This window comes from Trichophyton benhamiae (genome assembly GCF_000151125.1).
Source record: "Trichophyton benhamiae CBS 112371 chromosome Unknown contig01356.0, whole genome shotgun sequence".
NCBI classification, from domain to species: domain Eukaryota; kingdom Fungi; phylum Ascomycota; class Eurotiomycetes; order Onygenales; family Arthrodermataceae; genus Trichophyton; species Trichophyton benhamiae.
This window is the reverse complement of record NW_003315100.1, coordinates 468,063-485,994: the sequence shown is the minus strand read 5'-3', so window position 1 is coordinate 485,994 and position 17,932 is coordinate 468,063. Positions and strand designations below refer to the sequence as shown.

Below are 17,932 nucleotides of genomic sequence, written 5' to 3'. Positions count from 1 at the left end.
TATATTTTTAATATAATAATACTTTTTATAACTACTATAGCTTGACTATATAAGTATATAATTTGGAATCGTACAATATTGACTCCAACTTTCACTATCTATATCTATTCCTCTCTTAACATTTTTCCGTGGTATTTGCACGCGTCATGGCCTCTTTGACATCAACTTGAAGGCACCAAGATATCACATCTGATCGCATAGTAACGCTTTCACTACTCATGGGTCATTGCTGCGCGTATACTGGCTTAGATTCGTGAGCAAAAATTTTCACCGCCTGTTCTCACTGAGGTGTGCTGGCGAAATAAGCCCATCGCAAGTTGTGGCTGAAGAAGGCATGGGAAACAAGAACGATCTGTTCAAGTATACTTCAGGGAGATGGATGTATGTTTAGGTGTATTACCGGAGACTCCTGTTCGAAATTGTATATATTGATCTAGACCATGCAGATATAATGAACCTCGTCGCCTTGCCGAACGCCACCTAGTATTCAATGTTGATGAATTGAAGAAAGCTGCCGCAACTGCTGTCGGTAGGCCAGTTTCAGAGATACGAAGCATCCGAAAACTGGCAGAAGGGGGTTTCAACCGTGTCTTTGACATCTCAATGAAAGATGGCTCATCTCTACTTGCCCGACTTCCATATCCGTCGACGATGCCCCGACGCCTTGCAGTAGCTAGCGAGGTCGCAACATTAGCTTTTGTTCGTGCTTGTGGCATTCCTGCCCCTCGTGTCCTGGGGTATTCGGCGCATGATAACCCTGTCGGCGTCGAGTACATCTTGATGGAAAAGCTCCCCGGAAGACCTATCGGCGATGCCTGGTTTAGCCTGCCCGAAAAAGATAGGCTCAAAGTCCTACACGAAATTGTAACACTGGAAGCCAAGCTCTTTGCCAACAGCCTACCTGCTAGTGGGAGTATATACTTCGCCCACGACCTGCCTCCTGGCGCTCCTCATGTACCTTTATCGGACTCGGAAGGGCTATGTATTGGTCCCTACGCAAATCTTAGATGGTGGTTTAATGAGCGCGCAAGTCTTGACATAGACCGCGGCCCCCGTGAGTAGGAAGCCCATGGAAAAAAAAATTGTTTGCTGATTCTCACAATTATAGATAACGATCCGTGCCTTGTCCTTCAAGCTCCAGCTGAAAAAGAATTGGCCTGGATTCGGACATATGGAAAGCCTCGTTTTCCCTTTCAACGTGCCTACAGAGAAACATTAGGTTACAAAAAACAAGACCCGGAGGAACATTCCAATTCACTATTGGAATATCTCCAGCTTGCACCGTACCTTGCTCCTACATGCCCGAAGCTCAACCTTCCTATTCTCCGCCATCCCGATCTTCAGCCCAGCAACATCTTCATCTCTGAAGATTTTAAGATCACGGGTCTTATCGACTGGCAGCACTCTTTGGTTCTTCCCATGTTTCTTGCTGCTGGTATACCGCGATCATTTCAGAATTATGGTGATGAACAGTCCATGTACTTCATTCCACCGCAACTCCCCGAAGATCTTGGTACCATGGATGCAGATGAGCATGCTATAGCATGCGAGCAGTTCCGCCGCCGTCATGTGCACTTTTTTTATCTGGGGTTCACGCAGAAACTGAATGAGCCTCATTCAGAGGCCCTTGAACAGGAATTTGGTCTCCTAAGACGCCGGATATTTGACAATGCAGGCAGTCCGTGGGAAGGCCTCAACACCCCATTGCAAGTGGATATCGCACAGGTATCGCAGAATTGGTCAAAGATTGCTGCTGTCCGTTCAGATAGAAGCCTTCCTGCATGTCCTGTTGTAATTAGCGAGCAGGATGCGCAGAAGAGGGCAGCACTGGATGATTCACTGCGGGATGTGGACACTGAACTGGAACAGATCAATGGGTTCCTTGGTGTTGGGTCTGATGGATGGACATCAAATGAATTGTTTAAACAAGCGAAAGAGAGAGCACGATCGATCAAGGTGGAGGGGCTTGCTGCAGTCAATGATGACCCATGGCTGAGGCAGATGACTGAGCAGCATTGGCCCTTTGATGATTACAACGAAGACGAGTAAACGATTCAAGTAGATCGAACGGTTAATATAAATCAAAGTGAGGGTATTTCCATTGCTGAAAAGGTATCTTATAGTTTTTTCTTCTATTGTGTACTGTTTGTTTACAGGCGCCAGGGACCCGCAAAATACTAATAAAAGCCGCAGCCTTTAAAAGCGCTCTATGGGTAAAAGCCAACGGAGAAGAAACGAGGGATATATATGGGAACTAGACAAAGCAAGTACGCAGAAAATCTTAGAATCAGTTGGTTTGGGGTTGGGGTAGTATTTAGATCTCCAGACTATAGTCTGCAACAAAATAGTCGTGTGAATTAATTCCTAGTTTTATAGAGAATTCTAGATAGTAAACTATATAATATATTTTTATAAAATTAACTATAGTTTAAAAGTATATAAATTAATAATAATTTACTATAAGCTAATTATTAATTAAATTTGTATTTAATTATATATATATATTCAAAATTATTTCTGCTTTTCAAGTGTAATCTGTAACGCCGGGATTTCAACATCCAGAGCTTTCCCATCGGTGTCCACCTCGAATATAAGCTGATCAAGCGACGCTCCTCCGTACTTCAAACTATCAACGCTCAGCCAAGTCACACAGGTAGGAGTCCCATAATCAGCGAACTCATTCTTGTCCTGGAAGACTGCTCTGAAGGCTTGTCTCGATATAGGGGTTCGCTTGGAGATAAGATGTGCTGGATAAAGCCGTATGCTCAATGCATCAACCTCCTCAACACCATTTAAGGCGGCCAATGTCGCCCGGAAATCAGTGCCGTTGCTGATCCATGTATCAATAACTAGACCTGGCGAGCTATCCGCAGAAACAGTGATGGACGAGTTTGCTTTATGTGAAGAGTAGAGTCCTCCAAAATTTGTGCTGGCTTGGATGGCCGCAATCTTGGTCAAGGCTGGCAACAAGTTGTCGCCGATAACACCAGTATGGGGATTGAGATCTGGGCTCGTGTTACTATCTGTAGCTAGGATAGTAAATCCAACGTTGAAGTCGGGAACAAGGCCAATATATGAGCTATACAAGCCAACGGTGCTAAGAGTCGTATACACGTCTATTATCGGTGTGTCGGGATAGTCTCCCGCACTATATATAACCCATGGATACCCTACTGAGTTTGCAGGGTTTGAAGTGTGGGCAACGGGTTTCAGCCAGCGGTTGGTTTGGGCGCGCGAGAGGAGGGCTGCCGCCAGAATAGATTTTCCAGCAACGGCGAGATCGGTAACAGTGGAGAGCATTGAAATTGCACTGCAGATAGAGATTTATTAAGGCATTAATAGCTAGTCATCCTCTGCATGGGGTATGGGGTGGGGGGGGGGGGGGGTGGACTTACGCTGCCTCTGCTCCACCTTGCATCCATCCATGACTATTCGTATCCGCTGGGAGCACCCTTGGCGACGGGTCTTCAGATAAGAGTAAACTTGTCTTTCCTAGTTTGAGAGGCTCAAGAATGCGTTGATTAAGTACAGACGCAAACGGCTTTCCAGCAATGGACTCCACGATATATCCTAAAATTCGAAATGCGTCGTTGGAATAGATAGGTGTAGTTCCTGAGAGGACAACGGGAGGTTGTTGAACAATATACTCGAAGAATTCTGTTCGGGTGAATATATTAAATAAAGACCACTCAGCTCAAGACGTGGAGTGGTTAACTCACCAGTTCTGTTGCATGAGGATTTCGAAATACAGGGAGGAGTATCAGGGGCCGGAAAAGGTGGTAGATCGGCGAAAGGGAATGCAGATTGTTTGCTCAAATCGGGCATCGAAGCTACAAAATTAGTCGTGATAATTCAAATAGTTGCTTCGCTGGGCTAAAACGTACAACCCCTGGAAATTCCGGCCATATGACTTGCGAGCTGACCAACCGTAATAGTCTCCCAGTCAACGTAGCTCACTGGATCTTGTTTTCCATTGCGGTAGCTCACAGCATCAGCTAGTTCAGGGATGTACTCTGTTACAGGGGTATTCCAGATGCGGTCTCCTGCTTCGATCAGAATAGTCCAAACGGTGAAAATCTCAGTCAAACCGCCGATGCGATAGATAGTATCTTTCCCCACAGGGTGAGATTTCAAGGGTGGCGCCGTGTAGTGGTAATCAAAGAAATAGGGCTGGTCGCTTGCGTTGCCTTCGTTAACGGAGAACAATGATAAACTGAAAGAAGTAGTGTTAGGAAAGATCTCCCCATGATCCCCGTTCCCTTCGAGAACTAGTTTATCGAACGCCTTCGTAAGGTTCTTGAGAGCGGAGGTTAGTACTTCAGAGCCCGTATCCAATCTGAACTCAGGGAATGCTGGCCCTAGAAGCGGGCATGGTGTGAACGAGAGGCCGGAGGAACTGCAGATTAAAATGCAAAGAAATAGGGTAAAAGTGCAAATCATCATGGTGGGTATTGGGTATTTAGACTGGCAATTATCATTGATTTGGGCTGTTAAATTTCTTACCTATTCGCTCAATATATACACACAAGGTCGGGTCGGAGATATAGAGCTCACTAAAACGATGTATATAACTAAGTTTAAAGTTAGCACTGGCACGCTAGGCTTCGGCTCGGCGTTAACTAAGTTAGTTAACAGCTGCGCTTCAGCCTCAAAATGACCGGGAAAAGCAAAGGCGACCCGATCCATACAAAAAGTATATAAAACGAGGTTTTCATACCTCAAGAGACGGACGGGTTTGTTCTCCTCCACCCTAAAGTTCGTCCTTAGACTCTGTGCTCTAGTTATCGAATAGAAAATTCTCGAGGATGGGGTAAGGATAGAGAATATCACACCCAATTATACAACATTTGATCTATAGTGTAAGCGAAATCATCCTCCTCTATCGAAGGATAGCCATTCGCCATAGTAGCAAATAGGTCAGAAGGCGAAAAATCGTGCATAACTCCCGAGGCATCAGCTGCTAACGGTTGATTTTCTAAACTGGGGGTGCCCTCTATTGTTCGCAGTTCTCCCGAGGCAGTATTGTTAATAATATCAGAGGAGCCTGTTTTCTCGAGTCTTGTATCCAGCCAAACTTGAAGTCGAGCAACACGATCGACATAATTTGTGAAAACGTCCTTATCTCCATTCAAATCGACCGTATCCGTGGATAGTTCCGATACCCGCATTTTTAACTTTGTCAGTGTATTTGAGAGAGATTCCGTGTGTCGGCGGAAAACTGCCGGTTCAGCTGCATGGGCGGTGCTTGCTAGCCTACAGGCGACAATCAAAGCAAATCCAATCTGAACCCATTCAGTGTTATTGAAGCCGGTTTCTGAGCGAGGCGGCAGCGATAGATAAAGTTCAAGTATAGATCGTGCCGCCATGCCACCTGCGTATAACATATCATCCGATAGCGTAGTCTGTATAGATCCAGATTGCTGTCTACGTTTGTCCAGCAGGCTCAACTGGTAGAGAGAAAGCTCAGCGGTGTGGAACTGCATAATAGTAAGTGCTATAGAGAAGATGGGAAAGATTAGCCCGGGGAATGGCATGTCCTCGTGGTAGGGATTACCTACTTGTCTCGTCTGCTGAAGTAAACCCTGACCGGACAAGGAATGCCTCTAACTCAGATTTCAAGCTTGAGACATATAGCTCCATCGCCGACCCAGAGTTCTTCAGCTCCATCCCGTGCTGAAAGGTTATACGATTGATTTTTTCCACAATATGCTGGAGCTGAACGATGTAGAGGATGGATTTGTCATACGGGTACTCAGCCGCATCGTAAACAGATTTGCAGCATTCTTCGAGGTAAGCGGTATATGGAAAGGTGAGCTGTTTTTGCAAAAGTCCGGAGATTCTATGACCAGGTGAGCTCGATTTCTCCTTTCATTCCGTCCTGGGCTTCGGGTAAAGTGGGCCGAACTTACGTCGAGGATAGATAGTAGCAACCTGCGACAGCCCTCTGTTCATCACGGCCGAATGACGGTCTAGTAAAAGTATCATGTTCATCACGGCCGAATGACGGTCTAGTAAAAGTATCATCGTCCGGGTCGTAATTTGATATGAATCGGATCCCTGATTTCCATACTTTCGTCTGCGGCGGTCTATCCAACCGCATCTCGATAATGAGGCTAATAGCTAACTGGAGAAATTGGGTATAACGATACGGCCGCGTGTGATAATGGCACCTAGCAGGACTGTCGGCAATTTTTTTTCACTTGAATTTGCACATTTTTCGAGTGGCAGTAGTTACCAAGCTAGATAAACCAGCAATCCTTGCAGCAGATCGAAGGAAACTTCTCCGTTGACGATCATCCGCGAGGCAATAGCTGACCTGACTTCCTCTCCCAATTTCCGTTGTAGTGGCATGTTTGAGTAAGATGCCGCCGAGATGATAGAGAGGAAGAGGAACGGCCTGTCCCGGCGAAGTTGCTCTGCCATTGTGGGCTGGGGAACCACAACGAATGGGAAATGCTCGATCATTCTCACTTTAAACGTGGAGAGGAAGCATTCAGCATCTTCTATGGTTAGAAACCCGCGATCAACCACATCTTTGCTGATAATATCATCATCATCATCAGCTGAGAGACCAGCCGCGGCAGTATTGGCGGGTGGTACCAGTAGCGCATGACGAGCGCCCATGAGCTCATTCACCTTTGACTCGAGAGCATTGATTCTCCTTATCAAATAGGTAACTGTTAGCTCTGGTTACTCCCCGAAAGTAATAGAAGAAGCTTGTACTAACAGATCTTTCTGAAACCCATTGAAGCGTCGACGTGTCTCGCGGTTTACGCACTCTTTACCCAGGCGGGAGCATCTTATGAGGCTGGATAAGCGATGAAATACATCCGTATTTTCCGCACTGCTTCAGACTCACCGATTACATGGCCTATTGTCGGAATCCCGCACACAGCGTACCTTGGAATTGGCGCAGTTTTGGCAAGTCTTAGATAGCGGCATCTTCAAGAATGAACAGACTCAAAGCCGCGGAAGCATACCAAAAAGGCCATATATTCGTATATATATAAACGTGAGAGTCAAGAGAGAGGAATATATCAAAATTTAGTCTCAAGTATTGTATAATACATATATACATGAAATAGGTAAATAAATAAAGAATTAAATAAGAAAAGATAAATATATACAACAGGGGTGGGCGCGCTAAGGCACGAGATTATAACTAATTAATAAATTAGAATTTTATAGAAATTATAAATTTTAATAAATTAAATAATTTAATAATTTAAATTTAAATTTATTATATTTTAATATTTATACTATATAAAAGAAATAATAATAATATTTTTTTAATTTAATAAGTATTTTTTATAATTATTATCTATTATTGAAAGAGTTTATAATATATTAATATACCAATATAATAAGTATAGATATAACTATAATAAATATTATCTTTCTTCTATTTTCTAGATTCTGTCTCTCTATAATTTATCTTAATTCTTAAGATAAAATAAAGTTCTTTATAAACTTAAAAAATATTAAAATATTGATTATTTTAGTTATAGAAAGAAAAGAGCAAATAAACCTATATAATTGCTAGCTTCTCCTCTATCTAGTTTAGCTACAATGAATAGTAATATAGGCGTGCTTAGGTATACGTACTGACACAATATGTTACTTGGTCTTCTATTTAGGGTCGGAGCTATAGCCTATAGATGACTCGGGGATAATAGGAGTCTCTATGTCACCCGCGTTGATAGCGGACAAACCTCTAATTTCCTATTAGTTAAATGAAGTTGGGTTACCGAAAAATTGAACTAACCTTGATGTGAAGCCTTGCCTAACCTCCTGCTTGGCTTCTGCGAGGGAGTCAAACCCCGTTAGGTCGAGAAGTTCAATCCCAGGGCCAGTGGCCAAGGCGAGGCCAAAATGGGTTCTAAGGTATCTCTGGCTGCTGTGGGCGGTCCTGTCTAGCCGTGGAGGCGGATGGAGCCTGAGTTGAAGGGGGAGCAGCCGCCGCTTTAGGGCGAGAGGACAAATGGCATTGAGGGTGTGTAGACTGCCATATTGACGTCAAGGTTGATCGCGAGAGCCATGACTGCGGAATTTGGAGGAGTAAATGGGTGGCATCCTTGGCACCAAGGTATCTAGATCTTCTATGCTAGTCAGTTGTTATTCTCTTAGAAGGTAGATATAGATATAAAGAAGTCTAAGTATTTACCTGCTGTACCGTCCGGGGGTGGAGTTGGCGAGAGAATGCATTCCTTGCTCCCTTCTCCGCCTATATCGATTCTGGACGTAACGGTATCCATATAGATATCTTCATTGTAGTGATCTACCCATCGCGAATCGGCGCTTCCGGCAGGAACGGCACCACGTCCTGACTCGCCGCCGCTGTGGCCATGCTTCAATTGATGGGAATTCTCCCTGTAGCTCCTCGACCCGTCCCGTAGGCTTGACAGTATTGATGGACATATAAGCGAAAGCGGTTGACGGAGCATAGGTAGACAGGAAACTATAATGCCGGTATTGAGTTCGATGGCAGTCCATAGTGCGAGCGGTGCTATGCTCCCTATAATGCTCAGCTATTAGCAAAATTTGGCCAGCGAGGGGGAGGGGGTGTATGGTGTAGCTGACACAAGGGGTCCCTATTGTCAGATTTCCCTATTATATATGTTATTCGAACAATGCTAACGACACAGACACTATATCCTCGACATTAGTAAAAAATGATTGACCCCACGAGGATAACACAGGGCTGGCAACTTACAATCCTCCAAGGGAAAAGATGGATATCACAGCAAGCTTATCCCTCGTTCTCATTGGGAGATCGATAGTCTGCTTTATCGGGAGGAAGTAGATCAAGAAGTCGGTAGCGACATTGAGACCCGAGTAGACGACTCTCCATTGCGCATTCTCAATACACTTGTGTGGAATGGAGCGGTCCCAATATGCGTTGATCGGCTTGCATTGCCATATGGATGGACAAGTGAATCCGATTGTCATTAACACCGTCAGTCCCATAAGGAAATAGCATGACCAACGGAACCAGTTCTGGACATAAAATATTCGAAGAAATAAGAGGAGGAAGGCGATCTTGATCAGGCCGAGGGCAGGCTTGTATAGAACCTGTAGGATGTACAGACACTGCGATCCAGGACGACAACGTTAGCATTGTTTTTTTCCTGCATGGGTTCATTCGCAATACAGGGCGAGTAGTGAGTGATATAATTACTTTCAACGCGATTATCCTGTCTTGCGGCGAGCAGTCCCGTGTGTGTGCGCCTAGTCCGTGGAAGACTCCTGTACACATTTATGAGCATCCATGTATGTATGCCATGTGGATAGTCCGGATGCGCTAACTACCCACCGAGTACCATCACAGCAGTAAACGGAGCTGTGATTACCTGATGTTCAAGAAAGATTGTCAGCACTTTCATATCACTGTTTCACGACCTTCAGGCTGGTACATACGTATGCAGACAGTATCATATAGTCGTCGACGTGGATGCCGGCCCTGTAGTATCGACCGACCAGCCGCACAACCACCAAGAGCCCCGATATCACGACCAGGACGACACAGGGAACCCATAGATCCGCCCTGTCCATTCCAAGAACCACAGCGCCGGCAGCTGTGGCCGTATCGTTCGAGGGAGTCATCCTCTTGCACTATCAAGCAGCAGGACTCCGTACGGAGTAGACTCTTTCCTTCATCTCGGAGGAGGAATGGACGGGAAGAGGTCGAAAAGGTCAGATAATGATACATCCCATCAAGGGCATCATTATTATTATTATGACCAGAGATGCTCCGTCGCTTTCGTGCATTGGGATCTCGCCCTTTCACCTCCTCCCTCCCTCCCCTATTGCTCAGGCCCGTCGCCCTGCCGTGTCCCGTGTCTTCGCCAGCAAAAGAAAACGATTTGCATTGGATTTGGGTGGGGCGAACACAGTGACAGCAGGTTAATCCAGGTAGAATCGCTCATGGAACGTCTTGATGGGCTCGGTCCGTCTCATTCGAGCCATCGCGCTCGTGTAACTATTCGTGATCCCGCGTCGTCCGAGGCGTCCGAGTTGCGTGTTTTCAAGGTTAGTCAACTAACTAGTTAGTTAGTGAGTTATCGATCTCAGGTTTCGTTTCTTTTTGCCATCGAGACTGTCCTCCCCAAATACGGAGTACGGAGTACACAAATGATAATATATACGAGAAACGAACCGTCGGACTTGGAGACGGCTTAAATAATAATAGCTTGTCTATCGCCTTCGACTTCGCGCCAGCCCCAGCTCTACAGGTCATCTTACTACTCGTTACCCAAGCTGAGCCATCCATCCAGCTGCTTCGCGAGATGCGCCACGGCGTCCGGGGCAAAAGCCAAACCCTCGAAATTCGACTAATTGGACCATGATGAAATTCCAGGCCCTGGAACTTGGAGGCGCTGAACTGTTATGGAGACGGTACTGTCCTGTCCTCTGTGGTAGTTACTGTCGTAGCTATAGTAGACGCGATACCACGCCCGTGGGGATTGAAAGATGGCCGTGGAGTGGATGGAGCATGGCGGCTGGGCTGGAGGCGGGAGAGCCCTGGCCGCTAGCTAACTAGGTAGCATTTAGCCTCCTAGCGGTCAGGCCCACCAGGGTTCGGGGCTCGATGATTCCTGGCAGTGATCTATTATTATAGTCACCCTTTACGGAGTATCGCGGACAGGATTACGAACATCTCCCTCGATCTACCGCGTTGAAGGATTACAGAGAACATGTGCATATGGCTTAACTATTGCTCACCGACAAATTAACTAACTAATCCATAAATCAAGCGGTTAGTTAACTACTCTTTGCTCTACGAATAGGAACCTCCAAAGCTTCGAGCAGGGCCTCACGATACGAATGTACAGAGCACCAAGAGGAGTTCACGTTGGATACGCTGCTCGAGCATAGGCGACGCCAACATACCAGCTTCATCAGACGACCAAGCTCGCTCAGAGTGAGAGATAGCCACGGGCATATGTGGTATTGTTCTGAATGCGACGCAGACCTAAAGGATCAGCGAAGCTTCAGCTCCCACCGTGCAGATTTAACTAACTAGTTATTGGATTCTGTGGTCTCAAATCCCTAGTTATCGGTCGACCCGGCTGAACGCGATCAATGCCAACAGCATTTCCCTCGTGTGAGCCACGAACTAAGAGCCTCTCATAACAAAAGAGCCAAGAAGGCGAAGCCATTTCAGCAATCTTCCAGGACTTGTTGCAATATTCCCTCTTTTGACGAGTTCGATCTTATCTTTCCAAGCTCCGGAAGCTAATGATAATCTGTCTAACACGAAGACAAGATGACCAACTATTGATTCGGAGAAGGATGGGAAGTGCTAGAGGTTGAACTATCTTACGCAATTTCATTTTTTTGAGATACAACCGTGCACTGCTTTTGTATGAATCAAAAGGTGTTTCAGAGTAGAAGGCGTCACCTTACAGATGTTACAAGCGAGCTTCGTGAAATCCTTCAGGTCCTTTCGCCCAAAGTGTTTGGTTATCGGACTCTCTACTCGTTTCTCTCCTAGGTTTGTGATCGCCGTCAGGGGAAGAACAGAAGACGAAGGGAGATCAAACTGCTCGGCTCTCTGCAAACATTCTGGAAATGGTTTCAGCCCCCATATCTTTCTTCTTGGTAGTTATACTGTTTCACTTCCATGCATTTGAAGACTCCGATATCACTTCACCTGATGTCATGGACGAAATAGTTCAAGATGGAGAGAATACACGGCCGCCGATGAATAAAACCACAAGTATCTACTATCGAGAAAGCTATCCACTCAGTTCTCCGCTTCGGGTTATAATATAACACGGAAGTCGGAATATAAAAATTATTAGGTAGCCCTGCAAACACCAGACCATATACGGGCCGATGGCTATCCGAGCCATATATTCTAGTACTTCACAAAATGGTCTTCCCCTTCTCTTAGCCTCTGCTTCTTCTCTTTTATTGGAAATCTGCTAGAAACCACAATGTCTGTATCCCCAACGATCCATTACACCCCCGCGGGGTGGGTTGAATTATACTCTTATGTGGAATTGACCCTTTTCCTTCCAGAAATTCTACTGTGCTGCCCCCTGGCACCTAATGGGGCCAATATCAGGATATAACCAAAGTCAATACCCACCTGACCGTGGCAGAAAGATTGTGGGTTGCATGGTATGCGTGGCTGCAGAATGATGCCCTGGCCACCTGCATCATGTCCTTCGCTATTCACGAGTTGTTCTACTTCGGCCGTTCTCTTCCGTGGATCCTCATCGATAGCTTGGGTTTCTTCAAAAGGTAGTTATAATATTCAAAGTGTAAGTTGCAAGCCTAACACCTGGCACCAGCCAAAATCAACCAAATTCTAGCCACCATCGGAACTAACATTCTCCTTCAGAGCAAAGTACTTCATTACGCGAGTAGTGGGATTGCGCCAAGTTTGTACTTCTAAGCCACTTCACTGTCGAACTTCCTCAAATTTGGTATGTTCTTCCTGCCTTTGACTGAGTGGTATGACGTTTGCCTCTCGGGTCTGATTGAGTACCTAGGGGACTATCTCCTTGACACCGAATGCACTCCGGATGCGCTAAAGCGTCGAAGAGGGAGAAAGGTGAAGGCAAAGAAGACACGTTAGCAGTGACAGTCCGCCTATTTTTTCAATTTGGGCGTTGGCTCTAGTATACGATTCGTGATTCTAGTGAGAACTGCCTCTTTGAATTTTTCTAAGAGAATGTCCATAGCTCGTTTATAAGAGAACAGAATTGGCCCTCAGTTACTCCTTGCTTCATTTTGGAGGAGCATAATCCATATCCCCAGAATGGCCAAATCCCAAACTAGATATCTGTCTTCAGACTCCGATCTATGTCCTTGGTGCTATTGCAAAAATATTCTGCTTTACCACTTGTACTGAGATTGCCACAATCAAGCGTCAAAGACAATAAAGTCAGCTATTCAATCTGTCTGGATGACAACTTCGGACGTTGAAGGCTTGCTCGCCATAGCTGTTACCCCGATCTCGAATAATCCGCATCTTGTCATTCTATACTCGTCCCTGGCTAGTGTTATGGGCACTCCCACCATTCTATTCCGGGCGCTTTTCAGAGCAAATGATAAGCAAAAGGCCGTACTCTTGTAATTGGCCAGACAGCCAACTTGCAGGTAATATACAATTGTCAGGGACGAGTGAAAACTGCTTATAGAAGAAGCACAACTTTTTACATTCAATGATTTAACTTTCATATTTATCCAAGGTTTCCGGTTAACTAGTTAATCCAACGGTGGGGGAAGACCCGAGAGTTAACTGAATAGTTAAGTAGCGCTAACTACTGACCCTAATACAAATGTCTAGTGACGTCACTGTATTTCAAGAAGTCAGCATAGTTCATGAGGCGCTTCTTATTCCGCCTCAGCCTAAATACTCGCTGCTCACATCACTCTTGGTTACAATCTCCTTAACCCTATCAAGTGGCAGTGCCTCGACTTTTCGCCCTAGGTAGCCAGTCATAGTCTCTGCCATGCAAAGTGCATTGTATATTGCCTCCTCAGTCACATCTGCAGTCGCATCAAAGAGATTATCGATCGTTTTGTCGTCAATAACTTCGATGGCCAGTGGTGTCGGGCCCTTGCGTGGTCCGAGAACATCCATGTTCGGGATCGAATTCCCAGTCGAGAAAGCAAGGAAGATATCTCCAGAGGTATTATGGCCATTACCCCCAACTCGGGCCAGGCCAACTGTTGCACGTTTCGCAATGCGCTGCAGTTGTAATGGGTGCAAGGGTGCATCGGTGGCAAGCACCACAATGATACTCCCGTCCTTGCGGTCCTTCTCTCTCGCAAGGTCTTCGAGTGCAGCCTTTCTGGCTTCATCCTTCGCAGCGTCCGCAGCGAGTATCCGACCAATGGGTACTCCACCAATACGCAAGTCCTTCATCTTACCGTAGTTCGTCTGCACGAGGGCTCCGATAGTGTATCCCTTGACACCCGGCTTCCCGTCTCCGCGAGGGACGACTCGACTGCTGCTCCCAGTCCCGGCCTTGAATCTATGGCATATCATACCAGTCCCGCCTCCTGTATTTCCTTCCTTGACTCTCTCTGCGCTTGCATTCTCCAGTCCGGCAACAACGTGTTCTGGCTTTACTGCAAACGAAATGCACTTATGCAAATACCCCTCGCACGTCTCGGCAACAATCGGGAGCGTCAGCCAGTCCACTTTCCCGTCCTCAGAACCCAGAGTTTTGATAGCATAATGGAAGATGCCCTGATAGGCTGAACCTATCTCGAGTGTCCCAGTCAAGACGATAGGCGAAATTAGCAGCCCAGTCTCATTGACCACATGGGCGCCTGTGAGCTCTCCAGCGCCGTTAAAACTGAACGTGCCAGCGTAACAGAATTCCTCAGACCAGTTGTCGCGAGGCAGGATGCATGTCACTCCGGTATTGATGGCTCCATCGTCGCCATAGACCTCTTGGGTGTTGACTTTGACACCTGGTACGTCTGTGAGAGAGTTGAGCGGGCCGGTAGAGAAGTCACCGAGATGAAGAGTTGGTAGAAGTTCTCGGATACGCATCCGCGGTGCCTGGGATGATTGTTCGGCCATTGTGATAAAATCCTGCTACAACGTACTTGTGTTGTGCAGATGTTATAGAATACTGGGGAGACGTTGTGGGCTCTTAAATACCTAGGTATTAATATGGTTGCCTTGAGGCTGAGTCCTGCCGAGAGAATAGGCATCCAAGTTTCAACGTTTAGTCAGGATCTTGAGTGCGGGGAAATAAGATACCCATTATTCGTACTAGAACTGCCTAATAGATATCTGCATCCTTGAAATAATTTCTTGGGAGCGACTGCAATCTTGTTTTCAGCGTTCTGGAGATCTAGTAACAGAAACCACCTCGATATCCGATCATGCATCGGCTGTCAGATCCATACGGGAATAGCTTTTCTCAGGAAACGAAGAGGTACGGAGTATTCTAAAAGACTTATATTACTCTAAAATTAAAGATTCTGTCAATAAATTAGATATCATTGGAAATCCTTTAAATTACATAGTAGAGGTATTAACTTACTAAATAAGCTGATTTCAATAAATATTATATTGCGGATTTAGTAGGGGACTTAGTTATAGAGAGCTATAGATAGTATATGGTTGGGGTGGACCCGCATAGCCTGGCTTTAAGATCTGCAAATTTAGCGTTTAGTAGGGCCCGCTCTCGAACCTTACCCGAGCCTCACTGACTTGTTTGACTTTCGGGGGAATAAAGACAAACCATTTTCTTCCCTTAATTGTAGGAGAGGTAAACTATTAGTTTATGTCTATACATAGCTACGCGTGTACAGTTGCTTTAGTGGCTCAAAGCTTGAAAAAATGGATAGAAGGCTGTATAGTTATATATATCTATGGAACCCTGAACTCTAGTTATTAAGGTTTGACTTTTTCTATAACGAGATATAAATCCAACGGCGTCATATCCATTCTGATAAGTAAACCTCTCTTGGAGCCTCACAACTAGATGATCGATAATTTCCCGAAAGTCCCAGGATATATGGAAAGTGGGCGATATGCTAAAGGACGAGAACGAATTGATGGGAGAGCACGATATTCATGATCCGAACTCGACCCAAGCATATCTCCATCCCTTACTGATTCCAGATCGGCATTGTAGCCAATTAGCAGGAAGGGAGAGATCCTGCGACAGGTTAGCTGAGCTTTAGGGCATTCCATTCGGTAAAGAATTGAGTGTAGACTAACCGGACCAGCTCACGTAGTAATCAGAAACATAGCAATTATCGCTCGTTTTAGTCCAGAATCTACAATGTTTAGTTAGCTAAGAAGATACTTGACAGTAATTAAGAAAGATATAGTCTACTTACGGATTACCGTTCACGGTTGTCGTGTCTTTCGCGGTAAGGCATCGCAAGGTAACACGGGTTCCCTTGGAATATTGTCTGACGGCTGTGCAGGAGGTACGAGGGCATGTTCGACACTTGAGCGCAGAGGCAGTGATGGTCCCAGTAACAGACCTTTTCTCAATAGTGCGCGGCTGCGTAGTAGGAGCCTCATCTCCACGAGTGACAACATACTTCCCGGGAGCATCATCCACTGGAGCAGGAGCAGAAAGTGCCATAGGAGGCAAAAGGGCTGCAACGGCAAAAGCAGTGAACTTCATATTGAGAAGAATTGCGAATTTGATTGCAATTAAAGCAATAGGGATTTGAATTGTTGTTCTGAGGATGGTTGACTGTCAAGTTTGATGGTTAACTATTGAGGTTGATGGGCGAGAGGGCCGACTTTATACCTCCCATCTGTCCATACTATGGAGTCAAGAGGAGGAGCCTGCTTGGATATCTGAGCTGAATTACAAGAATAGTAGTGCTTGTAAGCAGAGCCCTTGGCGGTAAGCACAACCCTTGTCTTGTTGAATTGATTCGAGTTTGCTCATGAATTTTCTCTTGCTTTTGGCAAACTCGGCTATCAAATCACCAGAGAAAGGTGAGAGAACATCATCAGTTCGCTTAAAAATGCAACCCACATGGTATCACTGCTCTGTGAGTAATATCAGCTTGATGCAGCAAAATGAGGCGGATGCAATTCTTGTCTATTCCACGGTCAGAACGTCCGTGGGCAGGTCTCCAAACCTCGTCTCAGCGCTCAGCAGTTTTCATCGAAGGCCCGTACTCGCCTAAACATATTAGAAAGCATGGATTGTCGCATCTCCAGTCGCAACGCTAAGACAGTCCATGGGTGAAGGATTGAATATCAGATTTTTGGTACATAGAGAATTATCTTCGTCAGTTTCGCGTCCTATTCTTGACCCCGCGTCCCAGATAACTAGGCAGATCGACTGTTACCCTTTCTTCGTCTTCGTGGACCGCCATGTAACCGTAACTCCAATGAGTGAAGCCACTGTACCTTAACTAACCAGTTAGATGGAATCAGCATATTAACTGCAGCTAAATTGAAGGTGATTTCACTAACCAGGCGAGCCTCACAATACTAGAGGCAACACAGTAGAGCCCCAGCTGACTCAAGAAAATACCTACTAACGCAGTCATCAGAAGCATACATGTGATGTCCGGGGTATATTTTTGTTATATACAAGGATTCGTTGGGCAGCCGCAGGAAAAAGTTATCTATCAAGCAGCGAGGTGGTTAGCTTATAGGACTTACTATTTCTGTCTTTCGCTCAGGATCCGTCAATGCTTTAGATTAACAGAATCCCTGCCTGCATCGCTGGTCATGAGAATGGGAGCCTTCTCTCGACAAGTTTTCTGGCATCATTGGGAGCGGGGGAGAGTAATTCTCTCGATATATATCACACTAAATACGAGGATGTCAGACCAGGCGCAGCACCTGATACTTTGGGGCTTGTAGATTGATTAAATAAAGAACTCCGCGGAGGCGACGGTGTGTTCTGGATAGTTAGCTGATGCGTCGGTAACTAATGCTCCGATGAGATCCTGGTTCTAGCTTGGCTCCAACGCCCTAGCCGGTCAAGATGTAACGGATAGATATTATGTCCCTGGTATGTCTAATGGTCCCAACGAAAGATTTATCTTGCGATTCACTCGCGGCAGTTAATGGTACGCTGCGGCAGTCGCTCCAACCAGCGAGTGGGTTCCACGGTCACTAGTTAACTAGGCGTTTGTGTTAGTTAATTAACTACAGGCTAAGACTTAACTAACATCCCGCGGCGTCATTTCACGAAAAGATAATAGAATCATCTTCGGGATAGAAATATCTTTGAGTTAGTACACCACCAAATGGCTTATCCTTTCAGAGCCACGGCTCACTTGCTCACCCTTTCTTGATCTGGGTAAATACAACTTACGCCGGCCCTGGGCCAGCAGACCCAGAACGTCTTCCAAGCCTGTCTTTTCCTGCTTGTACGGAGTAGTAGTTACTCTGTATATAACCTTTGGGATACATACTAATTCTACAGGACATTTCAGGAGAAAACTTCATTCTTTTCCATAACTAATT

At 45.6% G+C, this 17,932-nt stretch overlaps 3 protein-coding genes across 3 annotated transcripts; 1 reads left to right on the top strand and 2 right to left on the bottom strand.

The window, feature by feature from the left end:
* Nucleotides 1–334: 334 nt before the first annotated feature.
* Nucleotides 335–2,049, top strand: ARB_00557 (uncharacterized protein; the record flags this gene model as incomplete). Its single annotated transcript, XM_003013326.1, has 3 exons — nt 335–381; nt 447–954; nt 1,063–2,049. 3 exons carry the CDS (start codon nt 335–337, stop codon nt 2,047–2,049), a joined length of 1,542 nt encoding a protein of 513 aa, XP_003013372.1.
* Nucleotides 2,050–2,511: 462 nt separating this feature from the next.
* On the bottom strand, nt 2,512–6,624 carry ARB_00556 (uncharacterized protein; the record flags this gene model as incomplete). The annotated part of the gene is made up of 10 exons (XM_003013325.1): nt 2,512–3,310; nt 3,396–3,657; nt 3,720–3,830; nt 3,885–4,358; nt 4,504–4,553; nt 4,718–4,750; nt 4,843–5,494; nt 5,559–5,839; nt 5,910–6,113; nt 6,236–6,624. The coding sequence occupies 10 exons, from the start codon at nt 6,622–6,624 to the stop codon at nt 2,512–2,514; spliced, it is 3,255 nt and encodes a 1,084-aa protein (XP_003013371.1).
* A 6,733-nt stretch (nt 6,625–13,357) lies between these two features.
* ARB_00555 (uncharacterized protein) lies at nt 13,358–14,548 on the bottom strand (the record flags this gene model as incomplete). The annotated part of the gene is made up of 1 exon (XM_003013324.1): nt 13,358–14,548. The coding sequence occupies one exon, from the start codon at nt 14,546–14,548 to the stop codon at nt 13,358–13,360; it is 1,191 nt and encodes a 396-aa protein (XP_003013370.1).
* Nucleotides 14,549–17,932: the final 3,384 nt, after the last annotated feature.